The sequence below is a fragment of the Uranotaenia lowii genome, chromosome 1, assembly GCF_029784155.1.
Source record: "Uranotaenia lowii strain MFRU-FL chromosome 1, ASM2978415v1, whole genome shotgun sequence".
Classification (NCBI taxonomy): Eukaryota; Metazoa; Arthropoda; class Insecta; order Diptera; family Culicidae; genus Uranotaenia; species Uranotaenia lowii.
The window spans coordinates 128029654-128052473 of NC_073691.1; the positions used below are offsets into that span (position 1 = coordinate 128029654).

Below are 22820 nucleotides of genomic sequence, written 5' to 3' on the forward strand. Positions count from 1 at the left end.
CTGCAGGACTTAAACGTGTCGGACGATCCAAAGGTCGCGCAGGAGATGCGGCTATCCACGATCAACAGGATTCACAAATTCATCCAACAGCGGATCAAGAAGACCCACGAGAAGACAAAGAAGCGCTACGATCTACAAAAGCGGACTGTGTCCTTTCAACCGGGCGAGCTAGTATGGCGCCGCTCGTTTGTTCTTTCTTCGAAGGCGGACCATATCAACAAGAAACTGGACCCCAAATTTATTCCAGCTATCGTTAAAGAAAAGCTGGGAGCCAATCTCTACACTCTGGAGGATGTCGTCACCGGAAAGCGAGGTCGCTACCACGTGAAGGACATCAAACCAGACTAAAATATTCAAGCTATGTAAGCAACAACGCTGACCACAAGCTCACTCGGAGCACAAAACACGAAATGGAGAAGGCTGAAGGACCAACATCATCTTTGAAACCTCGCCCCCAACAACTCGGAGTAAATTATGCAGAAATCTTCCATTCGAACAACTCAACGGAGCACAGCTGATGCTAATTCGTCGCTACGACAACGACGAACACGACGAAGTAGGCGTATGAAGGACACAACGGCCTTGCGTGGGACCAGCGTCGGCTGAATGGACTCTGAGAACTCTGCCAGGAAGTTCGTCAGAATTTGGAGAGGGCTGGCAACCTTGCGTGGGATTGCCGCCACTCATTGTCCAGAATGCAATCCTGTCATCTTGAAGCAGCGTAGCAGCGCTGGGGATAGTAGCACTGGTGAGCCACCGTAGCCAGGCGCTACACACCATCGCAGAGAACCCATCCAGGTTCGGGATATTGGAATGTTCGGAAAGTGAAGTACAGCAGCTCCAAACACCACGTCGCTGCAATTGAAAGGATTGTCAGGACATCAAGAAGAGGATTCAGCACCATAGAATACAGTTATGCGAAGAAGTTGTGAGGAGTAGACATCATGACGGCCGCTACTACCATATCGACTCTCTCTCGCTAACTGTCAAAAGCCACACGCACATAAAAATCCAGCTATGACCACTACCCAAGGTAGTCAACAAGAGCCTAACGAGGTCAAAACACGCCAGTCGTTACTACCACAAACAGGAGATCATCCACCAACCTCAAAAATCTCCGAATCAATCCAAAAACCATCAGCTATGACCACAGCCAAGCCTGTCAACCAAGCGCAACAGCGCAGGAAACACCGTTAGGCCGATCGGGAAAAATCGTGCATCTGGAAAACGCAGCGAGCAACATCTCTCATCTACCTCCTCGTGAGTACAGTAACTAATCCAGCTATGACCGCTACCCAAGGTAGTCAACAAGAGCCTAACGAGGTCAAAACACGCCAGTCGTTACTACCACAAACAGGAGATCATCCACCAACCCCAAAAATCTCCGAATCAATACAAAAACCCTTCAGCTATGACCACAGCCAAAGCCTGTCAACCAAGCGCAACAGCGCAGGAAATACCGTTAGGCCGATCGGGAAAAATCGTGCATCTGGAAAACGCAGTGAGCAATATCTCTTATCTACCTCCTCGTGAGTACAGTAACAAGTCTAGCTATGTCCGCTACCCAAGGTTGCCAACAAAAGCATCGCCGATGCGAAAAACACGTTCATCGTCAGCACCACAACCATCTGCTTTGCTCGACGACTCCGAAAGATGGGCCCGTCTGAGGGAGCTCATTCGCAGCAGCAGCAACATCCGATTTTGTCCCGCAAACACGAACCCTGCTTATTCAGCACAGCATCAACAGGACGAATCAGGACAACGCCCAGGGTAGCTTGAAAGAGGTTGCAAGATTCCTGCTGACTTTCTCCTAGTCCGGAGGACCATAGCTGACCAGGCTTCCCAGAAATAAGAAAACCGAACAAGTACATCCACAAGGACCTCCCGATTAAGACTACCCGATCAAGACTACCCGATCAAGACTACCAGATCAAGACCATCTTCAATCAACTATGACAACTCCCGATTAAGACTTCCCGATCAAGACTATCTTCAACCAACATGTCAACTCCCGATTAAGACTTCCCGATCAAGAACATTTCAACCAACCATGTCAACTTCCGATTACGACTTCCCGATCTAGACGAAATTCGCAAAAGCTATCTACCAACTTTGTCAAAACCACAAGCTATGAGAACACCATCTACCATGGTCCACACCCCAAAATACGCGCAGCGGAACCACAAATTACCCTCGCCTGAAATGGTGTCGACAGTTCAACTGTCCGATTCAGACTTGACCACAAATCACCAACCTCACAAAATGATACATAATGGATCATGCACAGTTGTCAAGGGGGTTGCCAAGGAAATATCAAAAGGAACGCGATCTGGAGGCGCGGTATAACCTCTATTCCGGGCCCTTGGTAATTTAGAGGATTAAATCCCTCTTTTCCTTAGACTTCTGTTGCTTTTAGTATAAACCAGTTAAGTTCCCACCTAAATTTCGTTTGTTAAGTTCTATTTGTAAGATCTAGGTTATTATCTCTATCAATAACCATTTGATTTTGGATTTTCGTATGCTGCTGAGGTGGATGTTATTAAGTAGATTGTTTTAAGGATTCGAAGGAGTTTCTTTCTGCCAGATATACTGGTAATGATCGACACATTTGCCATAACTTGTTGGCTTAAATTTTGTTGGATTCTGCCAAGATTCGTTGGCGTAGAGATATAGTTTATTGTCTTTAGTTTTGAAGAAACTCACCACTGCAGGGTGACATCAGTACGAGGTTTTCTCGACACAGCCGTCGATTTTCATATCTCCTTCGAACTCCTAGTGGCGTGATTATGAATTTTTCATGGATCCTTGTCATGATCCATGAAAAATTCTACCAAAGCAGCAATGTTGTGTTGCATTTAAGCTTATAGCTAAGTTATTAGTCCTAAAAATATTTCACGATACGAGCGATTGGCAAACTAACACATAAAAACCCATCCCCATATAGAGAAAAATCAGCGTGTTGTTATTATTAAACCAAAATTGGTTAAAATACGACAAGCGTGAAATTTTATGTCAAGAGCACCCAAAAATGAGGAAAGGAAACGCGGCGTGCAACAAAGGTTGTCAAAAAATTGCCACGCGGAAAAAAGGGGGTTCATCGGAAGAAAGCGTGCGGTTCGGTTGTCTCGTGGCTTGGAAAATTCGGAAATCGCGTTTCGTGTTCCCCGGAGGTGCACCCAATTTGCTTTTTCCTGAGCCTAGTGAATCCTAGTGGAAATTTGTGCCTGCCTTCCTAGAGTGCGATTCAATAAGTTACCGGAGAAGCGAGGTTTCCAGTGCTTCTCGCCTCATTTTGGAGTGCTGTACCATGCGCTAGGAAATGCTAAAATGACACTCGTTTAAATGTGCGAATCATAGGCCGATATTGTGAAATTTGACAACTACAGCAGTCCGCCATCAAAGACACGCACCACCAGCGCGTCATCCGAGACGGAACCGGCACCCTGGGTGCAGGTGCAGGAAAACCACCAGCAACAGAAGAGTGAGACACCGCCGAGCGTGAAAGCCTCTCGCCAACAACAACAACATCAGCAGCCCCCTGGTAGACCCCAGGAGGCACCACAGAAGTAGGGCGGAGGCGCAAACAAAATCAGCAGCCCCCTGGTAGACCCCAGGAGGCGCCACAAGTGTAGGACGGAGGCACGAATCAACCAAGACCAGCAGCCCCCTGGTAGACCCCAGGAGGCGCCACAGGCGTAGGGCCACAGTTCCCGCAGTGCTGCCAATCGGCACTCCGAATCGCCGAGCAGCACAACAAAACTCGGAGGCCCCGGGACTCTGCCGTGAAGAAAAGTGGAGGTCTTCCGGCAGAGAGGGTCCACAAGGGAAAGCAACAGCAACAGCGCCACCAATCGGCCCCAGGCGTAGGGCGGCCGACCAGCAGCAACAGCGCCACCAATCGGCCCCAGGCGTAGGGCGGCCGACCAGCAGCAACAGCGCCACCAATCGGCCCCAGGCGTAGGGCGGCCGACCAGCAGCAACAGCGCCACCAATCGGCCCCAGGCGTAGGGCGGCCGACCAGCAGCAACAGCGCCACCAATCGGCCCCAGGCGTAGGGCGGCCGACCAGCAGCAACAGCGCCACCAATCGGCCCCAGGCGTAGGGCGGCCGACCAGCAGCAACAGCGCCACCAATCGGCCCCAGGCGTAGGGCGGCCGAATAGCGGAAGAGGCACGAGGTGCCACCCGATCGGCGCTCGGTCGAAAGGCGGCGGACGCATGCCGGGCAGGCGAGGTGCCGTACAGTGGGATCCATTCGGCGAAAATGCGGTGAGTACACGCTGGTTTGGGGAAGTGTGGGTGTGTCTTGCCATAATCCTTTGTAGCCATCATTTTTATTCATGTGGCATCGCCCTCGAAAAGCCTCTTCAATACATTCACTACCGTCGGCAGTCTCGACTGCACTTTTCGGCTGCATCTGCGGTCGCCGAATCAACTGTGGCCTTGGGCCATCCACTATCACCGGCAGTTGCGACTGCACTTTCCGCTTGCATCGGTGGTCGCCGGATCAACTGTGGCATTTGGCCACGTATCATCATCGGCAGTTTCGACTGCAATCTTCGACTGCACCTGCTATCATCGGATCAACTATGGCATTGGGCCATCATCAACGGCACTACTCGACTGCATCTGTGGTCGGCGTATCAGCGGAGGCATCGGAAAAATCATTTGGGGCATGATGCCGGAGGCGGCGAGAGGAGGTTTGCCCACACCAAGGCGGAGGAGGAAAAGCTACGTGGCCACTCAGTGCGCTGCAGCGCCTTCATGGAGAATGTCGTAAGTGATATAGAATCTGAATGAAAATGCTATGGGGGAAATGTGGGTGAAAAATGTTGCAAAAATTATAAACTAAATTCAAATTTAAAGTTTTCGAGCGTTATTTATTTCGTAGCTCCGTCTACGGCCAAGCCTTTATAACACTCTTTGAGATATTGTTTTTTAGTATGCGGGTATGTCATTGGCCTGTGTTTTACAGACAAATCAGGGCTCCTGACAACCCAACAATGTGTGAAATAATTTGTCAGTGTGATCGTCATGGGTCGATTCACGATGACGTATTCTCCCTTTTGTGGTGACAGTTCGCACGTCCTGTTTACAAAATTTTACGAATGAGAAATGGGGTGCGGCGAAATTTTTCATGTAGCTGCACGGTCAAAAAAATTTACTCAAAACTCAGTTCAAGGATAGCAAAAAACCAGGTTTTATTTTGTGAATTATATTTAGCGCATTTTTTGGTTTCTCATGTTTGTCTCTTTAGAAATGAACAGAAAGTTGAAAATTCGAAAAAATTTCGAAAAGGAGGTTTGTTTATTAAAATGTTTCAACATGTTTTCAAAACCCTTCTTCAACACGTTTCTTCTGGACCAACCCACTTTGTATTGAATATTCTGAGAAAGCGCGTCTACATTGCAAAAAATAAATCCCATCGAATGTCCAAATGTGGAAACTTCTAAAGAATTCGACTGTGCCGAATCGATTGTACGGAAATTTCTTCTGTTATTTTGACCGGAAACTGTAAACAAATGCACATACTTGTACGACAACACTATTCAGGGACATAAGAATCCAATATAGGGAAATTCTCCGGAAAACATTCCGAAAGAAAAGGCTGAACTATTATAAATTTTGACGATATGATATTTTCGAGGAATAAAAATAAAGTCAAATAGTTTAACCACTAATCACACTGACATGATACTTAGAACCAAATTCCTCTCAGTTTTTGGCTAGAAGCCTCCTATCGTCGGTATTGCGCGGCAGCAATTCGAACATGAAAATTTCTGATATCGACATTCTCGGTGATTTTCGAGCAGCGTCAAAAATCGAAATCGAGTATCCAGTCAGTGTGGTCAGTGGTTTAACTTTTAGGTTCAAGTCCATTTATTCCAGCTGTATTAACCAACAAATGGATTGATTTTTCATTATTTGATACTTAAAACATCTAATTTTCTTTCAAATTATTTTTTATCTCAAAATTGAGCTGAGAACTTATGCTAAAAACGTGTGAATGAGAATTCAATGAGGATCCAAATGTTTGCTTTGCTTCCTCAGCGTGTAGAATTGGAAAATAAGGAATCAAAACAGGAATCGCGAAATGTCAAAACCAGTGAGGCCAGGCAGTGCGTGAATATATATATTCATCTTTGACACCGATTTGTTGTTACTGTTTCTCCTTTTCATGGTTGGTCGGGTTGTGGTCCATCGAATACTCGTCAATCCGTAATTTGTCCGTCTCTCTAAACCGGAAGTGGGCAAGCAATTGTGTCCATTGCAGTTTGTTAGTTTTGTTTAGTGGTTAAAGTTTTTCATGTGCATTTGGGATTGGAGAAACATCTGTGAAACCAAGTATTTGTAAAAGCTTTATTCAAGGGAACTTTAGAATTGGTGAGTCAGCAAGCGGTTTCGAGATAAGAGCAGTCATTTGTTACGGAACCCCTCCCAATAAGAATATTTTACATTTAATTTTAACAAAGGGATTACTCTCGAAACTGATAAGTATTCCATTATTTTTAGCTCCAGCTATGTGGAAATCGACAGCCGGTCGTGATATTGATGTTAGTTTGGCCCCTGATGGTGACGATGATTGGGAAACCGATCCAGATTTCGTGAACGACGTCAATGAGCAGGAACAGCGATGGGGTTCCAAGACGGTTGAGGGCTCCGGTCGGAGTGCGGGAGCCATTGATATGCAACAGTTGAGGCAGGAAACGGAAAAAGCTGACCAGGACAAGAAACTCAAAGATGGTCCGAAGTCATCGCACGGCTATGGTGGCAAATTTGGACTTGAAAAAGACCGTATGGATAAATCTGCCGTTGGTCATGATCATTTAGAGAAAGTCGAAAAACATGCATCGCAGAAAGATTACTCGACCGGATTCGGTGGAAAGTTTGGGGTACAATCGGACAGGATTGACAAATGTGCCGCTGGGTGGGAGCACAAAGAAAAGGTTGAAAAACATAGTTCTCAAAAGGACTATGCCACGGGTTTCGGAGGCAAATTTGGAGTCCAAGCTGATCGAGTTGATAAATCTGCCGTAGGTTGGGACCACGTTGAAAAGGTGGAGAAGCATGACTCGCAGAAGGACTACAGCAAAGGATTTGGAGGAAAGTTTGGAGTTCAAGCCGATCGACAGGACAAATCCGCCGTTGGATGGGATCATGTAGAGACAACCGAGAAGCACGAGAGTCAACTCGATCACAAAGTGGTAAGTATTATGTTTTTAGCATCATGTAGTCTAGAAGTATGGAATTTACAGCATTTCTGAACACATAAAGGGATTCGGAGGAAAGTTTGGTGTGCAAACCGACCGCAAGGACAAATCGGCTCACGGCTGGGACCACGTCGAAAGAGCCGAACTTCACGAAAGCCAAGTCGATCATAAGATAGTGAGTTTTCAGAAAAGTAAAATGGTTAAGCTTGAACGGGCTGAAACATGCTTGATGGTGTCGGGAAAATCAACACACTTCATCTCACAAATCAGTTTGCTCTAATCGGAAAATTATTTGTTTGCAGACTAAGTTTTAGATTTAAGTGCACAATTCACCATGGCTAGTTAAAGTTTAAGTCGAATAACACTTTCAGCAAAGCTTTTAATTTCTACGCCTAAAATGCAACTAGAATAAAAGAGGTTAGAAGGTACCTATCTTTTTTTAGCGAGAACAAATGCATTAATAACTAACGCTCTTCCATAAGCCTGATTTTATTTCCACGCTCTCACCTATTGGCAACTTACAACTGAAATTTTAATGGATGAAAATAGCCTAAATATTGTGATGGTTTTAAAAAAAGATCGATTACTTAGGCTATTGTTTTGAGCTAATTTAATCATTTCTGGGTTTTTACAGTGCTTATTTCACCGATCTTCGTTATTCGAACACACATAAAAACTACAAGGACCTGATCTCGTTCGTGTACGCCTATAATAATTATGTTTTGCTTATTTCTCTAGGGATTCGGTGGCAAGTTCGGGGTCCAGAACGACCGCATGGACAAGTCAGCTCTCGGGTTTAAAGAGCAGGACAAAGTGGGAACCAACTATACGAAAACCAAACCGGACATTGGATCCGCCAAGCCATCTAACATTCGAGCACGGTTTGAAAACTTTGCGCTTGTCGCTGAGGAAGAGGATCGCAAGAAGGCTGAAGAACAAAAACGAAAACGCGAAGAGAAGGACAAAAAAGATCGTGAAGAGGCAGCGAAGCGAGTGGTTCGTTTTAGTAGAATATTGCATAAGAAGTTATCTCTCATTAAATTGTTACATATTTTTAGAATGTACCTACGGCCGAGCCTACAGAACCGAAAAAACCGGAACGGAAAGGACCGATCAATACGGGTCGTGAACAGGGCGTGGGAAGCACGATCAGTAACTTCAACAAGCAACCTCAATCCCCGACTGAAACGGTTCCAGCACCACGGAAGGATCCGATTGTTCTGCCAAAGGAAGAACAACCGCAATCAGTTCGAACATCGGCCACCGTCGTTCAACCGGATGTCATTCCAACTACAGTTCAAAAGGAGGAAATCGTGACTGTGCTGGAGGAGCAGGCTCCAGTGACGGTTAAAAGTCAACCGGTTGTTCCGGAGCCGATGTCTGAGCCAGAGCCCCAACCAGTACCCGCTGTTACATCTCCAGAGCCCGCGCAAGAACAACAGCAGGAAGAACCGGAAGAGTTCATACTGTCTGCTGATAATCCAGGAATACAGGCGCTTGCTCTGTACGACTATCAGGCTGCTGCAGACGATGAGATATCCTTCGATCCGGATGATAGAATTACACATATTGAAATGGTAAGTAGCGTACTTTTTTTTAACTTCAAGAACTCAAACCTCCCCATTCATCAATTGGTTGTACCATGCGCGAGCGAGTTTTGCTTTCTTCTTATGGCTACATAATGAAGGAAAGGATTTCACGGCACAAAAACTTTCCATTTAAATAAATGACGTATGAATTGGAGAATGGTTGCCATAGACCGTTTCATTTGGAGGAATTCTATTCATCAAATTATGCCGTGAGACAGAATCTATATAAAAAGCCATTTTTCTTTGTTTGTATGTTTGTTTGTCCTCTATAGGCTCAGCCGTCTTACAGCGTGTTCTTAAATTAATTTTTCTTTCGAAGTGATTTTTTGTTGTCGATGCTGACATTGGTAAATTATAAACAGATGTATGCAAAAGTATTGGAAAACAACACGGACGCGAGTGCGCTTCACTGAGAAGCGAAACTCAAATGGAATACATTTTATAAAGATACTTTATGCTACATTATTGTGTACAACATTTTAGATGACTCAAAGATACCAAATTTGACGAATTTGGTCTAGTCGTTTCCGGGACAAGGAATGCCAAATTTTGGTGTTTTTGGTCTTAGATTTCTTCGCGGTCCTTAATGTGTTAAGACCTAGAGAGCTGAAATTTGGCATGGATGGTCTTTAGGACCAGGAAAGATGAAAAATATTTTTAGATTTTCGAACAAGAACAACAAATATTGTTTACACTCGGATTGTGATGAAAATTAGCACATAATGAGTGATCCATTCCAGGTTTCAAATTTAGGGTCAGGGCTCGCCAATATTATCTGTTCACTGTTTTGCGATATTGTCTTGATTATGCATAGGATTGTAATAAAAATTGGAACACGGGAGTTTTATAGTAAAGCTTATTGATTTCAGATGTCAAGTTTAGGACCGTGGTCCAAGAAAGGGATCTACCATATTAGTTGTTCACTGTTTTTGTATTGTTGTGATTATGCATTGGATTTAGTTGGAAATCTGCAGATGAGGGTTATGACTAATGAGCAATTGATTTCAGGTAGCGATTTCAAGGGTCGGCAAAAGGGTTGGTCTGTATTAATTATTCACTGTTTTCAAGTTACTGGCGTTATTAAATAAGTTTGAATTGGAAATATCCCGCAAGGGACTTTTGAGGGAGGTAAAATTGGATTCAATTATCGAATTTCGAGCCATGGGACGGTAAAAGAAGTCGTCCACATTATAAGTTCAGTATTTTGCAAAATAATTTTGGGGAATGTGGCAATTGATACTTGGTTTCCAACTTTAGTGTGAAGGTCAAGCAGAGGAGTCGTGCATATAAACAAATAGTACATGTTTCTGTTATAATGTTGTGATTTTGCAATCCACCGAGAAGAAAATACTCTCAAATAAAAAAAGCTAGCTGATATAACAGTTGCATATTCCTTTTAGTAATTTTGATATCATTAAACCTCTTAATTTGAAGTTCAAGTTGAAGGACAAAAAAAAGTGGCGTCTTTTAACACTGTTGAATGTTTTATCCAATATTGTCGAAAAAAGCATCGGATTCAATACGCGAAACTGATCTTGACGTATTAATGATTGAAAGCGAAATGAATTTCGTACGGGATCAGCTAGTACTATTTAAATAAATACGAATTGAGGCTCCAAAAGGTTTAACAAAATTAAGTCATTCATTCTCCCATCGTCTCCCCCGATTTGCATATAGACCAAAATATTTTTTGCATATAGACCAAAATATGACAATTTTCATGAGTTGTTCGTCAATCGTTCATTCGAGTTGTATTTCGATTTATTTTTGGAAGCTCTCTTCAATTGCTGGGGAAAGACAACAACTGAAAATGAATCTTCGAATTCTTATCCGTTCCAAATTGTTCACAAAAGTTATTTCTGGAAATTTATATTATTTAACAACTGACGGGCTACGAAACCATGTTTCAACACTTTGACTAAACATTTCTCACGACGTTGACTCATTACTACACATTGACAACAACAAAAATGGTCTATTGTAATTCTAGCTGGTCTTGATCATGACTCATACATGCCTTCTAACAGTTTTTTGAATGTTTGATTCGTTTCGCTCCCAGATCGACGAAGGGTGGTGGAGAGGACTCTGCAACAACCACTACGGTCTATTTCCCGCAAACTACGTGCAACTGATCCAGTAGAAATCGACTTAGGTACACAAAAACGATGATTTTCCCGAAATTGTTTCCCTAAACGAAAAGGTATTCGTATTATTTACGTGGAGATTTTTTTTAATGTGTGCTTAGTGTATCAACGAAAACAGATTTTCTGTTGTGAAATGTGCAAAAATTATACTAATACAACCATTTTAATAGTTTCTTTTCAATTGAGGCCCTCAGAATCAGAGTGGGATAAGAGCCCAAATGATAGTTTCGAGAAAACGTGATTTAAAGTTGTCAAAGTGTTCGATTTTTCATATATTGTTTTTAATTCGAGCAGTCTTAATGAAAGTGTAGAAAAAATGCACCAGATGTAGATAAGATTGATTGATAAACTTACATCAAAATCAATGATTTTGGCACTTATCTCCCTCTGACTCTGGAGGGCCTCAATTCGTATCGATAAACGTTTGGTTGAAATGCATTTCCATCTACGCAAGTATGAAGGCGAGAATCCGTAACATTCCTTGCGATTTATTTATCTTAGATCATTTTTTTTAATTTACTCAACAACTTATTCATTTATACCCTTTTCTAAGCAAAGAAAAATGGTGCACGTTTGAAAAACAAAAGTACAGACAATTTCAAAAAGCGAAAAACAAATAAAATAGATAGTTAGCGGACGCAAAATATCGGAATGTCTCAATGTAATTGTCCCTTTTAGACTATGCTAATAAAGTGCAAGCATTGAACTCTTCCTATTTTAACTGATCGTTCATCGTTTCTGAGGAAAAATGATCGCATTTACCCCATGAAATTCCTATAAAAAATGGAAAAAATGTAGTCTGGAATTTTAAATCTGAAAAAGGTATAAAATCGTTTAGCAATAGAATGACTTGAAAAACTTGAACAAAATTTAATTTAGTGATATTTCAGTATCACCAAAATGCAACATTTCTTCCAACACTCAACCGTAAAACAATTATCATTAAAGTTTATAACTAAAGAGAACAATCTAAAAATAATAAAACAATAATGTTTATGAAAATATATAACAGATAGTGTTTAGACTTGTTCCGAAAGCCTGTGGCGTTCTCAAATTTTCTACCATCGAAACTTTTCTACAGATTAGCGCGAATGCGAATGAATTAATCTATTTTACTTACTAAGCTTTGTATTTTTTCTTTTGTAATCAGTATTTCATCAACTAAAGCGAAATCGCTTCCATCTAACATTTAAAGAACAAACGTAGAACAAAAGTCATCCCCGGCTGTTTCTATGAAATGTGGCAATGGAAACTCCGCACAAGAGCAATCTTAATTTTTTTTCTTGTTCTGCTTACCTGTCGCCGATTTGGACTTCTCCTTGTCCTTGGCAGACGCACCGGCACCACCGGATGCGCCACCCGTGAAGAAGGAAGTGATCATTTCACTGATTTCTGGCATATCGTTGGTCATCTGTTTTGATGAGATAAAATGTAAAAAACGTCATAAAAATGTTATATGCGTTTTATGGGAAAACTTTTCCCATTTTCCTGATTGAAATATAATAATAAAAACAGTATTGAAATCGAAACATTGAGAAAATAAAAAAAAACATCATTAGTGCAGATAAGTATTCAATTTTAATTACAAAGCAATAACGATTTTCCGGGATTCAAATGTTAGTCTTGTGATGGGTCAAAACAGCAGACAAAAAATCAACATCTTATTGGAAAGCTATTCCATTTCACGAAATTCGAAACAGTGACAAGTTTTAAAACCCGTCAAAACAATCTTCCGAACCTCAAATGAAATGATAGAAACTAGATCATAGAACGATTGAAAAACCGTTAATAATACCTTGATATTATAATATCAAGATATGTACCTAATAAAAATTCACATACCTTCGAAAGGTTCAGGTTCTCCATCTCCTTCTTCGTTTCCGGATCGCTCATCATCTTAGGCAGCACCAGCATAATGAATAGTGGCAAAATCATCATCAGTACCATGGGATTGAACAGGAAGTCGGTAATCTTCCACTGTTCTCGCTGGGCAAAGAATCGGAACCGGGTGAGAGCTTTCAATTTCAATGGGTAGGGAACCTGCACAACCTGGGACGGTTGCACATAGTTGAGTTTCCGTGCCCGGAATTTTCCTTTCGGATTGATCTCCACTCGTACCGATTCGTAGTAGTAGTCGGGGTTCAAGATCTCGACGACATAACTACCCGATGGGACCGAGCTGATAATGAAGGAACCGTCATCCTTGAGGAATCCTTTGTACTCTCCTCCATTGATCGAAATTTGAGTGTCGACCTGCCAGCTCAGATCCGAGCCACCGAACAGCTCCGGAGGGTAGACTTTACCTTCAATAATGTAGCGTCCTGTTTCGTCAAACTCGTCCAAGGCGGACTCGGCGTGGACCAGGAAACAGAAAGTCCCCAAGGTCATTACTAATTTTAGCAACATCACTGGTTTTTTCACGGGTTAATTTTTCAATAAAATTCTCCGACGAAAGTCAATAATGAATCAGGCACTGTGCGAAGAAAGGACCGAAGAGGACCAGAAAAATGATGAATGTCAAAGTTTTTGCTGTGACATGCTGTCAGTCTCCCCCTGGGATCAGCGTGCCTACAGTTACGGGTGGTTGCGTATTGAGGAAAAGTAGGCGAGGGGTTCCAAAAGTTTCTCATTGGTGGGGGGTGGAGACGGAGCGCTTTTTGATAGCGAATCGCCTACACAGAAAAAAAATCTGAATCCTTAACAACACTGAAAAAGAAAACCTTTATAATTACATGACGTGGAACGCGATTTATTAATGTAAATTTACAAAATAAAAAAAATTTGAATCCTTAACAGCACTGAATTCTAATGACAAAAATATTACTCGACACGGAACGCGATTATTAGATGTAAATTTATATCACATATGATGTAAATAAAAAGAAGCATCACATATGACGGAACTTTCAGTGCGAGTTGAAGATTACACGTCTTAAATATTTTACATGCCTCATATTTTACATGTTAGTCGAAATTTACAGACGTGTAATATTCAACTCGCACTGAACATTCCATCATATGTGATGCTTTTTTTTCTTTACATCATATATGATGTAATTTTCAATTTTTTTTGTTCACACAAGATTCTCAACAACACTGAATTAGAAATTTCTTAAAATTACACGACACGGAATGTTATAAGGACATTGAATTTGAATTTAATCAATATTACAATACACTGAACGTGATAATATCATGTAAAATTATAAACTGCCAAGAACAGAACCAGACAAATGTAAACAAACTGTTAAGTGAATTGTTGCATCAAAGTATTTTGTATAAGCATTTTCCCCGCGCGCGAGTAAGTTAATCGGTTTTGATGGTGTCCGGAGATCTTTGAGAAGCAGGGATGCGGTTCTACACACTACCAAAAAAATCTGGAAAATTACATCACATATGATGTAAATAAAAAGAAGCATCATAAATGACGGAATTTTCAGTGCCAGTTATACATTACACGCCTGTAATATTATGCAGCGTGTAATATGAAAGTGATGTAAATTTCAAAGCCACTGAATTCTGGAAAAATCCTATTGGAATTTGTTTTATTTACTTTTTTATTGACCAGATTCAATGGAGTTTTTTCATCTTTTTACAAGAAACAATCTTTTATTAATAAATTTCATATATTTTATTAATCTACAAACATATTTTAATGATTCATTAATTTTAAAAGGCACTTTCACCAACTTTCACTTTCTTTCGAAGTACCGGATCTAAACAAAGTAGTGTGGGCCGCTTCCAGAACCACTTCCGCTGCCGCTGCTTTTTGGAGATATCCGGAACCAACGATATCGATGGACTGAGAAGCTAACTGCTTTAACAAAATACTTTGGTTCAAGACTTGACTAAACACTCTGTTTACATTTGTGTTTCTGTTTTTGACAGTTTTATTTTTACATGACATTATCACGTTCAGTGTAATGTAATATTAAATAAACTCCATGGCTTCATTTGTAAAATTACAGCATATATGATGTAACGAAAAAAAAAGCATCACACAAGTTGGAATTTTCAGAGCGAGTTGAATATTACACGTCTATGAATTTCAACAGACGTGTAAAATTTGAAAGACATGTAAATATTTAAGACGTGTAATATTTAATTCGCACTGAAAATCCCGTCATATGTGATGCTTCTTTTTATTTACATCATATGTGATGGAAATTTACATAAAATAATCGCGTTCCGTGTCAAGTAATATTCATGTCGTTAAAATTCAGTGCTATTATGGATTCAACTTTTTTCAATCCATAAATTTACATCAATAAATCGCGTTCAACGTCATGTAATATTAAAGGTTTTTCAATTTCAGTGTTGTTAAGGATTCAGATTTTTTTTCTGTGTAGAAGCGGTTCCCCGTAATTAAACTTTGGATCCGGTACTTCGGGGAAGAGAATAAAAGTTATAAAAAATATTTGTAAGATAAAAAATTTTGGCACCTAATAAAATGCATAATATAAATTATAGAAGCATTTTATTTTTTAAATGAGAAAATTCCATTATTGAATCATATTATCCATAAATAAAACAAAACAAATTCCAATTGGAAAGTTTTTCTTTCAATATTCAGTGATTTTATAATTACATCTTTTTTATTTTACACGATGCAAAATTTTACATCATTTTTAATTTTACACGTTGCAAAATTTTACTGGCGTGCAATTTCCAACTAGCACTGAAAATTCCGTCATATATGATGCTTCTTTTTATTTACATCACATGTGATGTGATTTTACAGATTTTTTTCGTAGTGTGAACCCTTTACAAGCGAACATATCATCTTATATTGTATTAAATTCAATCATCTACGCAATTACTACGATTGGGATAAATTTACTAATCTTCTCGAGCTATTTCGAGACTTCGATGAAAATCGTATGAAAGAGGTCCTATCTTTCCTTGAAAAAACGAAACTTAAAATCTAAAAATAATTGGCAACATTAAACACGAAAAAATAGTCATAGTCAAGTTAGTGGTGTTATAGAGTAACGTTCTCTGGCCAAAACATTAAAACGAAGAAGAAGAAGAAGAAGAAGACTTATTGTTCGCACCGTCTTTCTCCCATGTTTGTTTGTTTCCCGATATTGGGCATGGTAATTAGATAAAAATTATATTTGAAACTGAAAACTGAAAACTATTTATAACAGCAATGTTCAATATTGCTAGATAAAATATTTCAAATCTTGCTCACAACCGTGCATGCAATTAAATATGAAAAGCTAGAAATGTTACTTGTTTGTAAACAATCGGATGTGTTGATAGGTGACGATGTTAATAATTTTACCACAGAATTTGACGAAGTACAATTAATTAGGTTTAATCGATTACCTGAGCCAAGATATCGCAATGTTGTTAGAACTTGTAAATGTACCGGAATTGTTGTTGTTCTTTCATCCTTCAATGGGATAGCGTTCAATAGTTGATCCAATAAGTTAATAAACTTCTCAGCCAAACATTTTGGCATTCGAAAGAGTTTTTCGAAATTTCCATCCGAAATATCAAATGGATTACTAATATCTCTCAAATAACGACGATGCCGAAGTAGTTCGATTTATTCTTGGCGTTTATACCATTTTTTTGCATAGTAATATGATACAATCATCTGCTCCATTATTTTTAAGTTTTAATAGGTATTAACGTTTAATTTAGAAAAAATCCTCACTGAAAAGAAATGTCTTTTTAAATTTCCGAAGCAAAAATGCCGAAGAAATTAAAAATCTCGTTTTCTATTTCAAACGTCAAAAAATGTCTTCTTTGAATTGATCGGAATGTCAATCTAAGACAATATCACAACGAAAAAATTCCGAAGAGATTGAAAATCATGTTTTCTTTTTTAAACGTCAAAAAATGTCTTCTTTAAATTCACCGGAATTCCAAGATAAGAAAATTTTAAAAACGTCTTCAATAATTTCTTTTCTTTCACGACATTTTTTGCCCGGAATTCGGCTGCAGGGGTGTCACGTGTCCTGATTTTTCAGGATTTGTCCTGATTTTCGAGAGGCCGTCCTGATTTTTTGAAAATTACAAAGATTACCTTTAAAATTTCCTGTTTGTCCTGATTTTTAAAAAATATCTAGACTATAACTGAATTTTATGTTAAATGGTGAGAAAATCAAACAAATCTGTAATAAGAGCACCTGAATCCGTGGTCCAAACAGCCGGTTTAGACCCAAAATTCCGATCCGAGCAACCGCACTGGTCCATTATACCAGTTTCAACTCAACTTTTTTTAGAGCTGATATAAGAGCATCTGTATTCGTGGTCTATTCTAGGGTCTAATTTATACAAGAATTGAATCAAAGAAATTAGATCCGATCCAATCAAAAAACTGACAACTGCACTCGTGTTCCATTACCTGTCAAACGGTTAAGAACTGCGTCAAATTGGATCCAAATCTCATCAGTTTTGGATCAATCCTTATACCAGCTCTAAAAAAAGTTGTGTTGAAACTGGTATAATGGATCACCAGTGCGGTTGCTCGGGTGGGAATTTGGGTCTAAACCGGCTGTTTGGACCACGGATACAGGTGCTCTAAGGATTGATCCAAAACTGATGAGATTTGGATCCAATTTGACGCAGTTCTGAACCGTTTGACAGTTAATGGAACACGAGTGCAGTTGCCAGTTTTTCATTGCATCGGATCTAATTTCTTTGGTTCAATTCTTGTATAAATTAGACCCAAGAATAGACCACGAATACAGATGCTCTAAAATAGTTCAACCAGTTTTACCGATGATAATCTTTAGTTCAAATGATATCTAAATAGTGTTTTCCGATATTGACTTAAGGCCAGCCTAAGTTCGGTCCTACGCCGTTTGGCCTAAAGTCATTTGGCATAAAACCGTTTGGCATAACGCCGTTTGGCATAAAAGTCGTTTGGCATAAAGTCATTTGGCATAATGGTCATTTGGCATAGGTGTTTCTAGGTTTACCCAATGCTAGGGACAATCCCCTAGCCCGGTCCGCAACGCGAAGCGTAAGGACCATACATCATTTTAGTTCGAACCATTATTTTCCATTATTTTAGGATGGCCCCATCTTCATGCCCAAAGTAAATACAATATTTTATGCCAAATGACCGTTATGCCAAACGGCCGTTATGCCAAACGGCCATTATGCCAAATGACCATTGACCATTATGCCAAACGACTATTATGCCAAACGGCTTTATGCCAAACGGCGTTATGCCAAACGGCTTTATGCCAAATGACTTTATGCCAATCGGTATACAATCCTAAGTTCTTCTTGTTTGAGTTGCATAATTTCATCATTTGAGGCGTCTTCAGCACCTGTATTTCACCTTTAGTTATGCAATCAACGCAAAGCTGCATGTTATTCTCATCAATTTAATGGTGTCCTGAAAAATCCTGTTTTTTTTTCATCGCGGTGGCCTGATTTTTGTCAAAACCACCTGGCACCCCTGTGCCAGATGCCCTCTGATTACTATAATCAGTGATTAGACTGATTATGACTTCATTTAACCATGAAGTACATTGTAACAATAAATATCACAGGAAAGTTATTGTGATATCATACTTTTGTCAAATTTGTCTACTATGAAATATTACAAAAAAAAAACTATGAACTTTAGAGCACCTGTATCCCTGGTCCAAACAACCGGTTTAGACCCAAATTCCAACCCGAGCAACCGCACTGGTGATCCATTATACCAGTTTCAACTCAACTTTTTTTAGAGCTGGTATAAGGATTGATCCAAAACTGATAAGATTTGGATCCAATTTGAAGCTGTTCTAAACCGTTTGACAGTTAATGGAACACGAGTGCATGCAGTTGCCAGTTTTTTCATTGGATCGGATCTAATTTCTTTGGTTCAATTCTTGTATAAATTAGACCCAAGAATAGACCACGAATACAGATGCTCTTACGCACGGTTACTTTGAAAATTTTGGTACATTCACAATTAAAATATGGTTTAAAATATTTCGATATAACGATGAAACTCATTGTTAAACTGAAGACCATTGTTCGGTTATATTAAAACCATATTAAAACCATGGTCTTAAGTGGTATGCATAAGGTTTAGCAATTGCTTCGGTAGCTTTTACTTAGCTCGAAATCAATCAAAGCAAAAGTCCAAAGCATTTGCTTAGTTTGGTATGAATAAACATTTGCTTAGCGGATGTGTACTAAAGTCTTAGAACATAGCTTTTGCTTCGAAAAATAGAGCTATCCAACCAGCAGAATCTGAAGTTTTCTAAAATAAAATGAAAGAAGACGATCAGAAAATTGAAAAGTACGGCTAAAGTAGTCTAGAAGTCGACGAAGCGGGTGGTGCGTGTAAGAACGACCGGAATTTTTTGTTAATGCGTGCTCGTATGTTGATGTTTAAAGAAAAATGAATACATATTCGAATATTGTCAAACAAAAAATTGCCTAACTTTAATATTTATCATAAGCTCTCCCACATGTATTCGGATCGGGATAATCCGATGTATAAAAAAAATTGGCAATAGGCGCGCATTTTAATTTAGATTTTTTTTAAATCTTAGGATTATAAAAAAATATATACAAAATGAGAGATCTGTATAATGTTTTAAATTATTACAATTTATTTCTTACTTTGAGCCAATTGGGACTTCTTCCAGTATAGCCGGATTTTTTTAAATTTGAAATATTAACTAATTGATTTGTTTATTGTCATCTTAGACGAATGATTTTACACGCTCGGCCATATTGAACCATTAATGCTTGAAAAATAACCATAATCGAAGTTTTGTGGATCAAGTCGTTTTATGAGTTTTCAGTGAAAACTCATAAAATGAGATTTCGATGAGAACTTGGATTATGGTTATTTTTTAACCGTTTGCTAAAGGTAGAAAATGGTTAAAAACCCCCGTTTTGAGCAAAAGTTAATGAGATTCTTTCTTTAAGTATTAAAAAGAACAATTTCGATGGAAAACGGATATTTTTAAGGTATTTATTGAAATCAAACATAAATTATTATAATTTGTCATAATATGTACCCAGATTACGTGCCAATGGAATTGATATTAAAAAAAGAAGCACCCATAATATTCGGTCACAGTCCATCAAGGCTGGTTTCACTGGTAGTGATTGTTCTTTGGAGGCCAAGAACTAAGTTGGAGCACAACTTCCAGCACGAAATACTCCATGAATCTTTCCATTTTCTTAAGTAGCGGATCATTTTTTTCTGAAACAATCAAATCGAAAAAAATTAAAATTCCGTTTACAAAATTTTCACCTAGTTCACCGACCGGAAGGAGAAAGTGTTTCGTAAGAAGCAGTTTGAGCCATCGGAAACACCGGATGTATGTTATCTCCCATCATGTATGAGATTCTCTGCAATGAAAAAAAAACCTGTAAGAGTATAGCCAATATGTAAACAATGTTTGAAAAAAGCAATTTACCTTTGATTTTTGGTTCCAAATAGTTTCTTTTTTTGTGCTCGTTATTCTAAAACAATCCTTTCAAGTTTTCGTGCAAAACACGTCGGCATCTGAACACAATTTGCACCAAATGAATAGAAAGAAAACCGGAGTATAATCTTCCAAGTCGATTTGAAAAAATGAACAATGGCGGAACGGAACATTTTTTAACCATTATTATGGTTTTCCACTGAAACTCTGAAAACGCTTGAAATTTAACAATTCATTCCGTTTGAAAAATAACAATTTTCGAAGTTTCCGAAGGAAAATCAGAAAACGGTTGAAAAAAACTCGAAAATGGTTAGAAAAAAATGAGCGTGTATACAACGACAGGAATATGAAAAAAGTTGGGTTATCACTTCGACTTTTCTTTATCCATGTTGAAAATACCTTTTTGAATTGTTTTGAAGTGAAGTATTGCTAATTTGATAAGCTCATGACGTTATTGAAGAATTTTTTATTGGAAAAGTCTGCTATCGAGCATGCTTAGAAAATAAAGCAATTGCTATGAGATTTGTCGAGCAATTGCTTCAGATTTGGGCTTTATTCATACCAAACTAGCTTGTTCTAAAAGTAAAAGCTCCTGCCTGAGAAAACAGCTGTCAAGAAAAACTTTATTCATAACAACCGAAGCAATTGCTTTAAGCGACTGCTCGACTGCTCGATTCAGTTTAGCAAAAGCAATTACTAAGTTTTTTTCATACCACCCCTTGACTATTCGGGTACACTGAACAAAATCGGGCTATAAACAGTATCGGGAATTCTAGTATTTTTGCACTACTAGAAAATCCAATACTTTTTATAAGTGAGCGCAAAATTTTGCGTATATAGTTTTGCGTTCCGATAAATTTTATAGGAATTTCCAGTGAAAGTTATTTAATCGTTATTTGATAAAAATGATTATTCTAGACAATGAAATGAATGTATTTAATTATTCTTTCGATTTTAAATTGATTTGTAATGAAAAATAAAACATCTGGGCTTTAAGCATTATAATAATTTATTAATCACTTATATCTATGTGAATCTAGAAATCGACCTTTTTTTTCTTATCTTATGCTAATCGTCTGATATTTTTGAAAATCTTTTAGAATCCAATCCGGTCTATTATTGGTTTCATGGCCAATAATTAAAACGAAAATATTTAAAATTCTGAACATTTTTCCCATATTAGCAAATCTACTAAGCATGCAAAAAAGAACGCCTGGAGGCTTCACAATCGTGAACAAAAGGAAATCCTTGTTTTATATGGGACGGCTGAGAAATGAAAAGAACTGTTATAGGAACTACTTTACCAAAAATAATGATATAAAGTTCTTTCAATTCATTTAATTTTTTCCCAATTCAGATTTGGATTTAAATCTTCGTTTTAAAAACCAAAATTAAGTTTAAGTGAGTAGTGATTTGCCAATTGGTTCCAGCCATCAGAAAATTAATTAACTAAGTTTCCGTGATTATTTTTGACATTTTATATTACAAGTAGAATGTAGTATATTAAAATGTGAATTGGAAATTAAGCTAAGCTATAGCCGTATTTAATATTTTTGATAAGTTTTCTGAAAACAAGTAGATCTACAAACTCTTTAAACTATTTTAAACTCGGATTATGATTTTAAAAATTATGTTAGGGTCTGAATATGAATATCTTTTTCTCATAAAAGTTTACATTTTGAATTCTAGTGATGATAACTATGAACCAGTACCCTTTTTTTCGCGTATCCGATTACTGAGCCACTTCCACCGTGGGAGAAGAAAAAATGACAACTTACAACAGGTGGGGTAATGCAAGAAACGTTCCCTGCGGTTATCTGCTTTTGGATTTGGTGGTGCTGCCGTTGCTGTTGGTGGCGGCAATGGTGATACGATCAGTGACGGATCAGCCTGTAGTCGCAATAGTGACTGAGGAACTGGACGATTGATGTAGTGATGATATTTCCTTCCACCACACATTGCTGCTACTGTTGGTGATGTGGTGGTGGTTGTTGTGGCTAAGTCTGCTGGCATTTTCTTATGATCCGGGATCCTTCGCAACCATAGGCTAAACCTAAAAAACCAAAAAAAAATCGTAAGACCATTTAACCGATGAGGAATGGTGGAACTTACCTCGTGTGCTGCGTGTAGGAATCAGGAAATCCGTTCCGCATTTTCCGGTCATCGCAGCCATCGAAATAAACTGGTCGAGCCACTTCCGCGCCTGGTAAGCTTCCGCCGTGGGAGAAAAAAAAATGTTTCTTTGTGGACTAGTACTAAACTGACCGCTGCTACTTCTAACCAAACTGCGTTCGCCTCTTGTGGTTTTAATGCGAATGGGTGCTGATGCTGCTGTTGTTGTAACTGCAGTCAAGATCAACATTTTACGAGTGATAATATTTTCTTCCACCAAACATTGCTGCTACTGTTCGTGATTGTTGAGGCTACGCCTGCTGACGTCATGCTTATGGCCCGGGATCCTTCGTAACCACAAGAT

At 39.0% G+C, this 22820-nt stretch overlaps 3 protein-coding genes and 1 long non-coding RNA gene across 5 annotated transcripts; 1 reads left to right on the forward strand and 3 right to left on the reverse strand.

Annotated features, from left to right (window-relative positions):
- The first annotated feature begins 6149 nt into the window (after window positions 1-6149).
- Window positions 6150-11952, forward strand: LOC129739947 (src substrate cortactin). 2 transcript variants are annotated; one of them, XM_055731503.1, is made up of 6 exons: window positions 6150-6383; window positions 6513-7204; window positions 7275-7385; window positions 7949-8206; window positions 8269-8787; window positions 10859-11952. In XM_055731503.1, exons 2-6 carry the CDS (start codon window positions 6521-6523, stop codon window positions 10937-10939), a joined length of 1653 nt encoding a protein of 550 aa, XP_055587478.1. In that variant the 5' UTR covers window positions 6150-6383; window positions 6513-6520; the 3' UTR covers window positions 10940-11952. The 2 variants fall into 2 exon arrangements, with proteins under 2 accessions (XP_055587478.1, XP_055587479.1); XM_055731504.1 differs by lacking the exon at window positions 7275-7385.
- A 73-nt stretch (window positions 11953-12025) lies between these two features.
- On the reverse strand, window positions 12026-13445 carry LOC129739952 (ER membrane protein complex subunit 7 homolog). Its single transcript, XM_055731518.1, has 2 exons — window positions 12786-13445; window positions 12026-12354 (listed from the first exon to the last, which is right to left on the reverse strand). The coding sequence occupies exons 1-2, from the start codon at window positions 13347-13349 to the stop codon at window positions 12214-12216; spliced, it is 705 nt and encodes a 234-aa protein (XP_055587493.1). The 5' UTR covers window positions 13350-13445; the 3' UTR covers window positions 12026-12213.
- Window positions 13446-19865: 6420 nt separating this feature from the next.
- LOC129739966 (uncharacterized) lies at window positions 19866-20680 on the reverse strand. The gene is made up of 3 exons (XR_008736041.1): window positions 20336-20680; window positions 20183-20267; window positions 19866-20118 (listed from the first exon to the last, which is right to left on the reverse strand). It is a non-coding gene; the product is annotated as an uncharacterized LOC129739966 (long non-coding RNA).
- A 732-nt stretch (window positions 20681-21412) lies between these two features.
- LOC129737917 (uncharacterized) lies at window positions 21413-22585 on the reverse strand. The gene is made up of 3 exons (XM_055729084.1): window positions 22457-22585; window positions 22123-22397; window positions 21413-21420 (listed from the first exon to the last, which is right to left on the reverse strand). The coding sequence occupies exons 1-3, from the start codon at window positions 22495-22497 to the stop codon at window positions 21413-21415; spliced, it is 324 nt and encodes a 107-aa protein (XP_055585059.1). The 5' UTR covers window positions 22498-22585.
- Between the last annotated feature and the right edge of the window lie 235 nt (window positions 22586-22820).

Excerpts from the sequence above, each read along its gene's own strand:
- LOC129739947 (XM_055731503.1), top strand. The coding sequence starts at position 6,521 with ATGTGGAAATCGACAGCCGGTCGTGATATTGATGTTAGTTTGGCCCCT. Across the intron at positions 8,207-8,268 it reads AAGAGGCAGCGAAGCGAGTG|AATGTACCTACGGCCGAGCC; the intron begins GTTCGTTTTAGT and ends ACATATTTTTAG. Across the intron at positions 8,788-10,858 it reads GAATTACACATATTGAAATG|ATCGACGAAGGGTGGTGGAG; the intron begins GTAAGTAGCGTA and ends TTTCGCTCCCAG.
- LOC129737917 (XM_055729084.1), bottom strand. The coding sequence starts at position 22,497 with ATGCGGAACGGATTTCCTGATTCCTACACGCAGCACACGAG. Across the intron at positions 22,398-22,456 it reads TCCTACACGCAGCACACGAG|GTTTAGCCTATGGTTGCGAA; the intron begins GTAAGTTCCACC and ends TTGGTTTTTTAG.
- LOC129739952 (XM_055731518.1), bottom strand. The coding sequence starts at position 13,349 with ATGTTGCTAAAATTAGTAATGACCTTGGGGACTTTCTGTTTCCTGGTC. Across the intron at positions 12,355-12,785 it reads AGAACCTGAACCTTTCGAAG|ATGACCAACGATATGCCAGA; the intron begins GTATGTGAATTT and ends TCATCAAAACAG.